This window comes from Neovison vison, chromosome 2 (genome assembly GCF_020171115.1).
Source record: "Neovison vison isolate M4711 chromosome 2, ASM_NN_V1, whole genome shotgun sequence".
Classification (NCBI taxonomy): domain Eukaryota; kingdom Metazoa; phylum Chordata; class Mammalia; order Carnivora; family Mustelidae; genus Neogale; species Neogale vison.
In genome coordinates this window covers 15,830,407-15,844,856 of record NC_058092.1, presented here as the reverse complement: position 1 = coordinate 15,844,856, position 14,450 = coordinate 15,830,407, and the positions used below count along the sequence as shown (strand labels likewise).

Sequence of the window (14,450 nt, the reverse complement as noted above, 5' to 3'; positions counted from 1 at the left end):
AAGGCAGAGGCTTTAACCCACTGAAACACCCAGGCGCCCCAAGACAGAGGCTTTAACCCACTGAGCCACTCAGGTGCCCCTAATACTGCCAAATGTTTTATAGCAAGCTTGCATCTTAGAAGGATGGAAGAAAGAAACTTTCGGTGGAAGTTCTAACCTTGAGACCCTCAAACGGAAAAGCTGCTATAGAGCCAGTCATCCAACCTCAGAATGGTGTAACTGCACTTTACAAAACATGGTAAGCCAGGATCCTCATACCTTATCTGTCCTGTTTGCTATGGGCTGGTTTGGATCCTTTTGGCCAGAAACAGAATTTCAAATGAAATCAGGTTGTTAAGTGAATGAACATTTTACAGAATTCTAGATGTGAGTATCCTCAAAGCATTTGTGATTTCCATTTTTTTTTTTTAATTTTTATTTTCCTTTTTTTTTTTTTTTTAAGATTTTAAATGCAGCTGCATTGGGGTGCCTGGGTGGCTCAGTGGGTTAAAGCCTCTGCCTTCAGCTCAGGTCATGATCTCAAGGTCCTGGGATCGAGCCCCACATCAAGCTCTCTGCTCAGCGGGGAGCCTGCTTTCCCTTCCTCCCTCTCTCTCTGCCTCTCTGCCTGCTTGTGATTCCTGTCTGTCAAATAAATAAATAAAATCTTAAAAAAAAAATGCAGCTGCATTCATAAAAACCTGATTTCATTTTTCCCCTCACCACGCAAAAACTGAACAGGGATAAGTGCTGTTGATTTGACCTCTTATCTGGTCCAGCATCTTACATTTCCCATCCTCACTTCTGATCTCTTCTATTATTACTGCACCCCCTTTGAATTCTCTCGTTGGTCTTTCTCTCTCTTACACACACACACACACACTGTCAGGACTTAAAATAAAAAAAAATAACCTTAGAGGCTTAAAACATGTCTTACTAAGAAGCAGGAAGAGCTTTATAAGAATGGTGTTTATTGACAATGAAAAACTTGTGGAATCTTCAGGTGATTCTTAGAAGGCACTGTGGTTGAGAAGCATAATTAGAGGATCTTTCTGCAGTGAAAATCTGATTCTTTTTTTTTTTTTTTTTTTAAAGATTTTATTTAGTGAGCGCGAGAGCGACAGCAGGAGAGAGCATGAGTGAGGAGGAGAGGGAGAAGCAATTTCCCTGCAAGCAGGGAGCCTGATGTGGGCTCTGTCCCCGGATCCTGGGATCATGACCCAGGCCAAAGGCAGACACATAACCAACTGAGCTGCCCAGGCGCCCCACAATTAGTTTTCTTTTCGGAAACCTTAAACTGGCTCCTTCTTGCTTGCTGGATGAAGGCCAAGCTCTTATCTCAGTATTTGCAGTCTTCTGTGTGCGGAGCCCCTGACTTCTGCAGCCTCCTTGACCTTCCCGTCTTCCTGTTGGCAGAGCCACCAGCTGTGCTGACCTGCCGTGGCAGGAAGACCTCCTTCGGTCTTGGAGCATGGCAGGTGAGCCGGCATCGATTTCCTCTGCTGCTCCTCCAGCCTTCGGGTCCATGAGCTGTCTGCCCAGAATGCTCTTTAGTTCGTGTCACACGTGGGCTGAGTTCCTGAGTGCCCTTAGAGACTTTCACCTTCACAGGACTGCCTTCCGTCCTGTGGGATCTCCGCTTCGGGGTCCCATGCTTGATGCCACCGCTGCATTTATGTCTCGGAAGCTCTCCTTTTACTTGTCACCTCCTGGGCCATGAGCCCTTGTTTGATGCCTGGGATGTGGTCTTTCATTTCATCATTCTCTGGCCCGATAATTATCTGGGCATCTCTGGGACAGAATGTGTCACCCTGTGAAGTCTAGTTGCTTTTATGAGATGGTAGGTTTGGGTTATAGAAAATGATAGTGTTTACTGTTAACTCCTGTTGTGTCGCGACCTGTCTAGTGGCCATTTGTTGTTGGCGGCTTGAAACCGCAGTGCAGCAGCTCTCTGAGCATCCAGACTGGCCCTGGTCCCTTGTTTGCATTAACTTCTGCTCTCACTGGAGGTCAGAGAAGCAGAATGGTCGTACCGCCGCATGTATTACTCACATGTTTTATAGACACGAGTTTCTAAGGGGATTCAGAGTAACTGTGAATGATCAGAATGTAAAGTATCTGTCAACATTTGCTGATTCGATGTTCCTGAAATTTGTCATAACTAAGAACTGGGGTATACATGGTTTGAGGCTGGCTTGTATTTGTTTTTTTGTTTTTAAATTTTAAGTAAACTATTACCCCACCCGTGGGCCTCATACTACCAGCCTGCGATTAAGAGTCATGTGTTCTATCGTCTGAGACAGCCAAGGACCCCAGAGGCTGGTTTTTTAAAATACGGATTGATCAGTCTGTCTAAACATTTAATGCTAGAAATTCCCCTCTAACCACTAATTGAGCAGCATCTCACAATTTTTGGTACATTCTATTCATTTCAAAGTATTTTCTAATTTCCCTTGTGATTAGTTTTTTCAAAAACTTTTTTTTTCTTTAAGATTTTATTTTTTTATTTTTAAAAAAAAATTTTTTTTTTTTAAGATTTTATTTTATTTGACAGAGAGAGATCACAAGTAGGCAGAGAGGCAGGCAGAGAGAGAGAGAGGAGGAAGCAGGCTCCCTGCTGAGCAGAGAGCCCGATGCGGGACTCGATCCCAGGACCCTGAGATCATGACCTGAGCCGAAGGCAGCGGCTTAACCCACTGAGCCACCCAGGCGCCCCAAGATTTTATTTATTTATTTGACACACAAAAAAAGAGATCACAAGTAGGCACAGAGCGGGGGGTGGGGCAGTCAGGCTCCCCGCTGAGCAGAGAGCCAGATGCAGGCCTCGTTCCCAGCACCCTGAGATCATAACCTGAGCCAACGGCAATAGCCCAACCCACTGAGCCACCCAGGCACCCCTCAAAAACTTAAAAAAAAAAAACAAAACATTAAAACATCACTCCCTTCCCCTTGGAAAAATTAGAGTCGTAATGGATAACTTTGTATCCTGTTTATTTAGAATTCTCTCTGGAACAAGGTCACAAGTCTCAGAGTATTGTCGGAAAAGAGTTATAATGGCTGCATAGTATTCCTTCACTGCACTCTGCTGCCTCCCCTTTAACATTGTCCCTGGGGTTGGGCAGGTAGCTTGTTTCCAAACAGTTTTCTGTTGTAAACAACACTGGTGTCTTTCCTGTGATTGGGCAAGTAGCTTGTGTCTAAATAGTGATGATTATCTTTGAAAGTGTTTGTTGATGTCTGTGCTTAGGATGCATTCTTGAAAATGGTAGTTCTGGGTCGAAGGATGTGAAGACCAGTAAGTCTTTATTATACATGTAATCAGATTGTTTTTCAGGTTTGTGATGCATTAGGCGAGGTTTCTCGGTGTAGTCCGATCTTCACTTGAAGCAGGGAAGGAAGTTTGCAAGCCTGGGCAGTCTGTGTGAAGTGATGTTCCTAAGAGCTAAGGAACTAAAAGATTATGAGGAACAGCAAAGGAATAGCTATTTTATTTTTTTTTTTATTTTATTTTTTTAAAGATTTTATTTATTTATTTGAGAGAGAGACAGCGAGAGAGAGCATGAACGAGGAGAAGGTCAGAGAGAGAAGCAGGCTCCCCGTGGAGCTGGGAGCCCGATGCGGGACTCGATCCCGGGACTCCAGGATCATGACCTGAGCCGAAGGCAGTCGTCCAACCAACTGAGCCACCCAGGCGTCCCAGGAATAGCTATTTTAAATGACCGCCGGGGTTGCAGCCCCACCCCCTCTTCTAGTCAAATAATTTTTTTTTCAGCTGCATAACAATTATGAAATCGCTGGCTGTAAATTTTTTCCATTTTGTTGGAAGATACTCTTAAATGACAGATCCTTGGAGATCTGTCAGAACAGCTCAAACTTTGATCTCTTACTGTGGTTAGTATGAGAGAAAGGCAGTGGTTTGTACCCTAGATACCTAGCCTGTTGTTTTTCCATTCCCCAGCTAAACAGTTTTTGATTTATGGAAAGTTATTTTCATTCTTTACAGCTTTGGGCATCACTGCAGGACCCCCCCCCCTTTTCTAAAAATGTTTTGTTTATTTATTTATTTGAGAGAGTGAGTGAGCTCAGGCTGGGGGAGGGGCAGAAAGAGGGAGGGGGAGAAGCAGGCTCCCGGTTGAGCCAGGGATCCCGAGGTGCGTAATCCCAGGCCCTGGGATCATGGACTGAGCTGAAGACAGACATTTAACTGATTGAGCTACCCAGGCGCCCCCTTCTTCCTTCTTTCCCCCACCATCTAAGGGGTCCCCAGGTCCTGTTGATTTTCTCTAATTGATAAAGTTGAATTCAGCTTTCTTCCATTCTCATTGCCGCTAAACTGGTTTAGGACGTCATCCTCCACTGGGACTGCTGCCAAGGTGTTGTGCTGGCGAGTCATGTCCCAGCTGCTTAGCATGTCATACCAGACATTTTGGAACCTGTCCCTTGTCTACCACTTCAGCCACTTGGTGTTCTTCTGTCACACGGTTCTGGAAAAAGTACCCATTGGGATTCATCGTTTTTTCATTACCACAGTGTTGTGTATTCTGTGAATATATGCCCAGGAGTAGAATTATTGAAGGAAAATGTTGGTGTCATTTAATATTTTGAGCCATTTTCATGTTTTCCAAAGGCGTGTGTTTTGTTATTCAGCACATTGGCAGTGAGTGCACAATGGCTCTCACTTTACCTTGGTTCGACACTGGGGAGTTTTTGCGGATGGGTAAGAGAAGATCTCTTTCATGATTATTTTAACTTTGCATTTCTTTGGATTGGAGTGTTTTCCCTGTGTTTGTTAACTAGTCCTGTAAGAAAGTTTAGAGGAGGAGACAACCACTTTAAGAATTAGGTCTGGAGGGGTGCCTGGGTTTCTCAGTTGGGGGTCTGCCTTCAGCTTGGGTTATTATCCCAGACCTGGAATTGAGCTCTGCATTGGGCGCGCTCCCTGCTTGGCGGGAAGCCTGCTTCTCCTTCTCCCCTTCCCCTTGCTTGTGTTACCTCTCTTGCTCTCTCTTCTCTCTCTCTCGCTCTCTCTGTCAAATAAATAAAAAAAATTTTAAAAAGAAAAGAAAAGAAAAAGGCCCGAGAGAGACTGAAGTGGCTTTTTTGGAGTGTTGGTAATAGAAAAAGCTTTAATTCATATTTGTTACTCCTCGACACAGGTGACACGAACTTGGAACTAGCATAGCCATAAGAAAAATAGCTCAGTTAAGAAATTTCAAGAGGTGGGCGCCTGGGTGGCTCAGTCGTTAAGCGTCTGCCTTCAGGTGAGGTTATGATCCCAGGGTCCTGGGGCTGAGCCCCACGTTGGGCTCCCTGCTCAGCAGGAAGTCTGCTTCTCCCTCTCCCACTCCCCCTGCTTGTGTTCCCTCTCTTGCTGTCCTCTCTCTGTCAAATAAATAAAATCTTTTAAAAATTTTTTTCAGGAGTTTTTTTTGTTTTGTTTTTAAAATTCAGGGAAGTTTAAACAAGTAGGTCATGGATAAGGCAGGGACATAGGTGGGCCAGGGAGTGTGTCTGGAACCTCCATCTGTTTCTGCTTCTCGTGCAAATCAGCATGTTGATTGCTTCCTAGACAGCCGAGTTCCCCAAGTCCCACACCATCCAGAAGTGTCTCCTGCCACCTAAGAGGTACTAATGTTGTTTTTCCCCACATCCCTCACTTTGAAAGATCTTGTGAGATTTTTGTGTTTCGGTGACAGATTGGGGCTGCATCTTAGCAGCTCTTGCTAGTGTAGCCAGGGCGGGGGTGGGGTGGGGGGCGGGCAAGAGTGGCTGGCTCCAGGGTTCCCAGACACACCAGGCTTGGGCACTCACCACTGACAAAATCCAAAGGCAGACACACAGTGGTGGTGAAACGGGAAAGGAATTTATTTTAGTGAGGCCCGCATCGGGAAGATAGGGGACTAGGGTCTCAAAGACTATCTACCACATACCAAAAATACTTCCAGATTTATATAAGGAAAATGTGAGGCAGAGATTGCAGGTGGGCAATGAAGGTGAAGTCCATTGTCATGAGTGGCATTTTGCTGGTCTTGGGAAGTTCTTATTCCTTGGGTGAGAGAATGAAGCCCGTGGGGGATGCTTTGCCCCTGAGATCTTTTGCCTGAGATAAAGAGATAAGATGGAAAGGATTTCTCAATTATAAAGTTCAGGGTCAAAATGGTGGTACTTGAGGGGCGCCTGGGTGGCTCAGTGGGTTAAGCCGCTGCCTTCGGCTCAGGTCGTGATCTCAGAGTCCCGCATCGGGCTCTCTGCTCAGCAGGGAGTCTGCTTCCTCCTCTCTCTGCCTGCCTCTCTGCCTACTTGTGATCTCTCTCTCTGTCAAATAAATAAATAAAATCTTTAAAAAAAAAAAATGGTGGTAGTTGAAGTCCTTTTCTAGAACCACGGGACCTGAGGGAAGTTTGTTCTCAGAAAAAGGGCCTAAAGGGCCTATAGGGCAGGGGTAGATGAGAGAGGAAACTTGGCACATAAAATAAATAGTAGTCTACAGTAGTAGACATCTGCCACATAAAACAAACACTTTTTTTTTTTTTTAAAGATTTTATTTATTTACTTGTGAGAGAGAGCATGAGAGGCGAGAGGGTCAGAGGGAGAAGCAGACTCCCTGCTGAGCAGGGAGTCCAGTGCCGGACTCCAGGATCATGACCTGAGCAGAAGGCTGTCGCTTAACCAACGGAACCAACGGAGCCATCCAGCACCACCCCCCCCACCCCGCTTTTTAAAATCTCTAGACCTAGTCTGGGGCGTGAACTCACAACCTGAGATCAAATTTCATGCTCTGCCGACTGAGGAGCCTGCCACGTGGCCCTTCTTCTTAAACCAACCAATGTAGACGTGTATATGAGATGAGAGAGTAGGCCAGAGCCAAGGGAAGAACAGGCTGACTGCTCTTCGGGCTTGGTTTTTGTGATTTGGTTCTCTGATCGCCCTGTAGGTAGAAGGAAGGATTTCTGGAAAGACTTGTGGGGAGTGGGTAGAAGTTTGTTACAAGGTTGTAGAAGTTTATTTCAGAGAAGCTGAGTGGCATCACTTTTCAGATTAAATCAGGGACACTTGTGATGTATAAAATTGAGTTACTTGATTTCTAAGCAGTAGTTTCTTTGGCCAAGTAGGTGATATAAATGGGTCAAGCTGGCTGGGGTATTTACCCAGTAAACAGGTTGTCTTTCTATGCAGACATGTGTGCCTGTCCTTTATCTTAGAACACTTAGCCTTCTTGATTTCTTTTTACACTTTGACAGAAATAAGTGTGCAGAAACACTTTTCTGCTATTAGAAAATTGGTACAAACATGATGAGAAATGATACCTGACAGCCATGGCTACTCCTCCCGTGGATAAAGTGACGTTCAGGGCACTGGAGAGTGATGAATGGGAGAGGTTCTCTTCTGTAGGGTGTCTTGCTTCTGTGTTGGTGTTCTCTTCTGTTGGTTAGGTTGGCTTGGGAGTAGTTAGAAATGTTTTCACGATTTATGCCCTTTAGGTAGATTCTGTGCTTCTCCAAACAAGAGAACAAACAAAATGCTGGGCTCCTGTGCAGAAGGCTTAGCGGCTGTGTGGAAAGCTTTAATCCATTAGCTTAAATGCTTTTATTGCAAAGCACTGCCGTTGGCTCTTACCTGGAAGTGTGGCTCTAGAGACCTGTAATGCATGGGTTCTGCCTGGGGCTGGTGCCTTATCCCTGCTTCATCTCATCTACACGGTGTGGTGTTCTAGCTGACCGAACACTTAATTCAGTAATATTTGGCTGCCAATTAATTTAAGAAGACGTGTGCAAACAAAAAACAATGCCAGCACTCTAGAGGCAATTAATGAAATTGCTTTCAACTTCTCACATCGGTTTTGGAAGTCTTTTCAAAGTTAAAAAGAAACCCTGTTTTATGGAATTTTTAGGCTGTAGCTGGAGCCAGCTTGCACCAAGTTGAGTGTACAAGATTTGGGGTTGGTAGGGGGCAGTGGGGACAAGGAGAGAGTACTTTTTTTTTTTAAAGTTCAGAATGACCAGAGAGAGAGAGACTGGGAGAGAGAAGGAAGGGTGTTTAGCCTGGAGAGATAGGTAGATGCAGTTGATTCTGGAGACAAATGAAGGTGTTTTTAAAAGTTATTTTCAGTAAATTCTGTGCCCAAGATGGGGCTCAACCTCCTGTCCCCGAGATCAGGAGTCACACGCTTCTCTGACTGAGCCAGCCAGGCACCCCAGAGAGCCTACTTTCATGTTTCTCTTTTGCTTTTGGGAACAGGAGAGTAAAATCCAAATGGTTCACAAGAACCATCTTCTGAGGGGCTCCTGGGTGGCTCAGTGTGTTAAGCCTCTGCCTTCAGCTCAGGTCATGATCCCAGGGTCTTGGGATTGAGTCCCATGGGCATCAGGCTCCCTGCTGGGCAGGGGGCCTGCTTCTCTCTCTCCCTGTTCTGCTTCCCCTGCTTGTGCTCTCTCTCTCTCTCTCTGTCAAAGAAATAAAATCTTAAAAAAAACCCAAAAAACAAAAAACCATCTTCTGAGAATGAGGTGTGGGTGGACGCCATAGGAGAGTGCTGCTTGTCGCCACAGCCAAATCCTGTGAAAAAGTCTTAGCACTTTCCTGTTCAAGAGCAGAAGGAACAAAGGAGATTTGACATTTCAAAAAGCAGATTTGAAAGAATGAGTACCTACTGCTATTGAGAGGTATGTTTTTACTCCAGCTGGCAATACTGTCTTTTCCATCGTAAGGAACCTGAGTTCAGTGCTATCTGTCTGTCTTTTTTTTTTTTTAAATATATTTTTTATTTTTTTTACTTGTCAGCATAAGCGGGATAGGGGGAAGCTTGGGAGAGGTAGAGGGAGAAGCAGGCTCCTGGAACAGCAAGGAGCCCAACAGGAGACTCCATCCCAGGACCCCAAGATCATGACCCAGGTTGAAGACAGAGGCTTAACCGACTGAGTCACCCAGGCATCCCTAGCTGTCATTTTTTTGTTAAAAGAATCTTCTTAGTAAATCCTTACCCTGCTTCAAGGAAAAGATTTTAGTTTACTCTCCTGATTCTGAATCCTGTTTTTTGTTTTGTTTCTTTGTATCTTCTTTCGCTAGAAGAGAAAAATTATTTTTGTCCAAAGAATGATTTTTTTTTTAAAGATTTTATTTATTTGACATAGAGATCAAAAGTAGGCAGAGAGAGAGAAGGAAGCAGGCTCCCTTCTGAGCAGAGAGCACGATGCGGGGCTCGATCCTAGGACCCTGAGATCATGACCTGAGCCAAAGGGAGAGGCTTAGTCCACCGAGCCACCCAGGTGCTCCTAGCAGTTCATTCTTGGTGGACATTGGTGATGTTTTCAGTCTTTCACTGCTATCCATAAAGCTTTAGCTAAGCTTTTGAAGCATTCAGAACGAATAGATCCTTTGTGGCAAAAGAAAATCCAAGCTTGTGTGCTGCAGCCAGTTGTCTCTTTAGTCTTTTTCAATCTGAAAGGACCGTTCAGTCTTCATTTCAGGACATTGATGTTTTTGGAATGTAGAAAGCTCATCAAGGTGGGTTTGTGTGATGCTGCCTCATGATTAGGTTGAGGCTGTTACGTTGGCCAGACCATCTCACCAGGGACTCCGTCCGTCATAGCAGCAGGAACCCACCACTATAACTGATCTTTTGGTGAAGTGTTGGCCAGCTCTCTTCACTGAAAGTTACTGTCTTTCCTTTCATAATTCATGGACATCGTGTGCTAAGATACTTTGAGACTATGTAGATATTTCATTACTCCCCTACACTCCACTCGACAGACTTGCCTCTGCCAGCATCCATCGATGATGCTTGCTTGATTCTTGGATTAATCTGATGGATGCCTAATGCTGGTTTTCTAATTTTCTTCTACTTTGACAGTTGACTTTTTTCTCTAAGGAAGGACTTTCCCATTCCCCATTCATCCATTTCACTGTGGGTTCCTGTTTACTCAGTAGATCATAATCCTGTCATTAATTCGCCTCTCACTGTTTCTGATTTTGCCACAGGGAGTCCCCCTCAAACTGTCCTTTAAACGTGTCCCCCATCATCCTTTAATACATCCTTATTTTGGGGGCATAGCAAAATAGATGTTCCATGTTCATCTTGTACTCTGTCCCGCCAGCGTGGAATCAGCTGTTTTTCCCAGGAGCCCTGGGTTCTTTGAGTGCGGCATACTTAGAAATCAAGGCCTGGTTGCTAGGAGTGCTCACACAATTGCTTATACACCCTCAGCTGATAAAAGGCTATTAATTACATTTAAATTTTAGACAACAAATATTTTTATTTTTTTCAATAGCAGTCTTTTTTTTTTTTTTTTTAATCAGAGAGGCACACAAGCAGGGGGAGTGGCAGGCAGAGAGGAAGCAGACTCCCTGCTGACCAAGGAGCCTGATGTGGGGCTGGATCCCAGGATGCTGGCCTGAGCCAAAGGTAGCCACTTAACTGATGGAGTCACCCAGGCGTCCCAAGCAATGTTTTTTTTTTTCTTTTTTAAGATTGTATTTATTTATTCATGAGACAGAAATACAGAAGGGGCATGGAGAGGGACAGAGGCAGAGGGAGAAGCAGACAGGGAACTGGAAGTGACTCCAGGATCATGACCTGAGCCAAAGGCAGACCCTTACCCTACTGAGCCATGGAGGCGCCCTTCAACAAATATTTTTTGATATAAATTTATTATTTATCTGATAGTCAAGTAAGTACTGTTCTGTGGTTTATCTGGCAACCCTAGTCTACCTGCAAGTTTAGGCTTATGTCTGTTACTCCTGACCCAGTACTACAAGCTTCATTTTCTTCCTCCTCCCTTTCTCTTTGTAACTTTCCGAACCTTGGTTTCCTTTATCCTCAATATATTTCCTTATTTGTTTAAGTATAGAATATAAGGAAAGTGGTTTTTTAGAATTGTTACGAAAAGGAAGTCATAAAGATTTGGTATTTCTACCTTTTATCTTTAGTCTAAGGATACTACTACGAGAGCTTGCTAGTATCTGAATTCAGGTTCCTTGGGTTAGTTCCTCACCCTCCTTCCCTTCATTGTGGATACGTTACTTAATTGAAATGTGTTTGTGTTGGATTCAGGGTCCCCCTCCCCATCCTTAACGAGTGTGTGTGTGTGTGTGTGTACATGTGTGTCACATTCACAGAGGCCCCCCAGTTCAGCAGTGTATGGAACAGTATATTCAGAAACGTGTCACACACCCCTCCAGTTTTTACCCTCATCCCCACTCGTGTTCGGAAGGTAACCACTTTTATTGGCCTCTGGCTTAACCTTTTGGTTTCTTTGTGTTCAGATGAGCAGATACACGTGTATGTTCTTACTCCCCCATCTTTCTTACACAAGAAATAGCATACTATAGATACTGTTTTGCGCGTTGCTCTCTTAATCATACATCCTAAAACAGACTCTACATCCATCCGTAGAGGTTTTTTCTGTGGTTTTCCTGTTCCGGTCTCCTAGGACTCCGTGGGGCTGAGGTACCATGTCCCCTGTTGGCTCCTTCAGCTTTCCAGTGTTTCACAGCTACAAACAGTGCTGTAATGAGTCACCGAGGCGTTATTTGTGCAGATTTATCTGCACTCTCAGAGGTGTATCTTCAGGGTGAATTCTTAGAAATGAATTTCCTGGGTTTAAAGGAAGCTGTGTGTGTAGTTTCGTTAGAGATTGCAAAAGTCCTTTTCCCTGAAAGTCCTGCCAGTTTGGATTCTGTAGCAGTAAATGAGTTCTTTTTTCCCACAGCCTCACAGATTGAACTTGGTGTTTCATCTTCTCCGTTCTCCTCATTTTATAGATGAGAAATAGATGAAATCTGGTATGCCATTATAGCTTTAATCCACATGTTTCTTATGGCACTATGGCATTTCTTAATCAAATAATCATTTTTTTGTAGACGAAACTGCAAAGGAAATCCGAATTGCTTGGTTGGCATTGGCGAGCATATTTGGTTAGGAGAAATAGATGAAAATAGTTTCCATAACATTGATGATCCCAACTGTGAGAGGAGAAAAAAGGTAAGCCATCCTTTTTTAAGTGATCACTATGGGGTATTCCTCTGGGTTTTTGTTGTTTTGTTTCACATCTGTAATCAGAAACTATTACTGGTTTGGGAGAGCCCATTGCAGTTTGAGGATAAGCGGTGGAACTTAAACTGCTTGAATTGGGACAGTTCTTGATGGTAATTTTTAAATCAGGTGGCCATGTAATCCAGCAAGCCTTCAGAGGATGGTTGTAGTTTAAATGCTGATTCTGCCGGGGCAGGGGGTGGGGAGTGCTGATTCTGTGTTGGCTTTCATATTGTGTGTTTTATTTTGAACTCGTTTTTAAATGTCCCTTTGGGGCGCCTGGGTGGCTCAATGGGTTAAAGCCTCTGCTTTCGGCTCAGGTCATGATTCCAGGGTCCTGGGATCGAGGCCCGCATTGGGCTCTCTGCTTAGCAGAGAGCAGAGAGCCTGCTTCCCCCCACCCCTCTCTTTTCTGCCTGCCTCTCTGCCTGCTTGTGCCTGCTTGTGATCTCTGCCTGTCAAATAAATAAATAAAATCTGGGGGTGGGGAGTCTCTTTATTCATTTATTTTTTTTTAAAAAGATTTTATTTATTTATTTGACGAGAGAAATCACAAGCAGGCAGAGAGGCAGGCAGAGAGAGAGGAGGAAGCAGGCTCCCTGCGGAGCAGAGAGCCCGATGCGGGACTCAATCCCAGGACCCTGGGATCATGACCTGAGCTGAAGGCAGAGGCTTTAACCCACTGAGCCACTCAGGCGCCCCATGGGGAGTCTCTTTAAAGGAAGTGGTAAATCAAGGAAACAAGCAAGCTCCCATAGTGCTGTTATTACCATGCTTTCTTGGGTGTGTGGGTTTGTGTTTTTTGTTTTTTTTTTTTTTAATAAGATTTTATTTATTTATTTGACACAGAGAAAGAGATCATAGGCAGGCAGAGAAAGAGGGAGATGCAGGCTCCCTGCTGAGCAGAGAGCTCGATGTGGGGCTCGATCCCAGAACCCTGAGATCATGACCTGGGCCGAAGGCAGAAGCTTAACCCACTGAGCCACCCAGGCACCCCTTGGGCTTGTATTTTTATATATTGTATGTGTAACCAGTGGTTTTACTTTTTTAAAAATACACATTAAGATTTTTAAGCAAAAAGCCTGGTGTTCACAAAATAGCTATATAGATACTCCGTCTATTAAAAAGAATGATTCTTTGTAAGTTCAGGAATCTGCAGTTTTTGGAAAAAGTTGTATGTAGCCAGTTCCCCCTGCTCCATTTCTCCCTGATCTATATGATAGAAAGGAACTTTTGTGGACATTTTACTTTGTCGCTGTCCTAATGTTGACAGTTTTAGGATAATAGCAGATGAATACCCTATGTACACAGGTTCAGAACGGATCTGGCCTGGAGCCTGTCGTTTCAATTTTAGATGTAAGGGGCCAGAGAAGACTAGAAGACCAGGGATGAGCTGTCCTATGTCTTCTCCACTCCTGTAGCCAACCCAGATGGGGCTTTCCTGAAAGTACCTGTGGCCGAGAGAGCCTTATGTGGTTATGCCATGTTGGTTGGTGGTGGTAACAGATTTTTTTATCTGAAATTTAAAAAATAATTCCTCTTGTGCTTTTTTTGTGTAAAGGGAAATTGATTTTGTAATTGCAAATTTTGTATTTTTGTAGAACTCATTTGTGGGCCTCACTAACCTTGGCGCTACATGTTACGTCAACACATTTCTTCAAGTATGGTTTCTCAACCTGGAGCTGCGGCAAGCACTGTACTTGTGTCCAAGTACCTGTAAGGACTACATGATGGGAGATGGTATCCAAGAGGAGCAAGGTTAGTGGGGTGGCCGTGGCGCTGGCTCCCTTCACAGCATGTTGCCAGCTAGAGCACTTTGCAAACCCTGGAAACTAACTTCTGAGGACTTGTTATGTGCTGAGCATGGTAGGCGGTCAGTCCTTCGTAAATACTGTCAGGATTCAGAATGTTCCTTTTTTTCTGTAAATTTATTATTTAGGCACCGAAATGGCTCATATTCAAGTGAAGGAAATCCATTCGATTATTTCTTCTACATTACATCTACAGTTTCTCCATGTAATACACTGTGATTGTTGCCCATTAATTTGTAGCAATTGATAAAAATCAAGTCAATAAAGCAGAGACAGCATTACTCTTTTCCCTAGCTTGGGAGACTTAATACTTCATTGTAACCACAAGCAATCTTTTGTCCTGATTCCCAAATACACCAGCTTCATTGATACCCTCTAAATTTAAGGTTAAATTTACTAACCTTGGCAAAATCAGTCACCAATAGCAGCTATAGTCCTTTAAGGGTTTTTTGTTTTGTTTTGTTTTGTATTTGACTCAGAGACAGAGGGATCACGCTTAGGCAGAGAGGCAGGGAGAGGGAGAAGCAGGCCTCCCGCTGAGCAGAGAGCCCGATGTGGGGCTTGATCCCAGGACCCTGAGCCACCCAGGTGCCCCCATTTAGGGTTTTTAGACAGAATCAGTTTCAAAC

General features: G+C 44.2%; 1 protein-coding gene across 5 annotated transcripts in view; it reads left to right on the top strand.

Annotated features, from left to right (window-relative positions):
* Window positions 1-14,450, top strand: part of USP48 (ubiquitin specific peptidase 48) — a 91,574-nt gene that overhangs the window by 12,781 nt on the left and 64,343 nt on the right. For all 5 annotated transcript variants that reach the window (XR_006383127.1, XM_044237386.1, XM_044237384.1 and 2 more), the window contains exons 2-3: window positions 11,839-11,959; window positions 13,612-13,768. Coding sequence is in view for 4 of the 5 variants with exons in the window: in XM_044237386.1 (XP_044093321.1) it covers window positions 11,839-11,959; window positions 13,612-13,768 (278 nt within the window). In the remaining variant the exon portion in view is untranslated. The remainder of the gene's footprint in view (window positions 1-11,838; window positions 11,960-13,611; window positions 13,769-14,450) is intronic.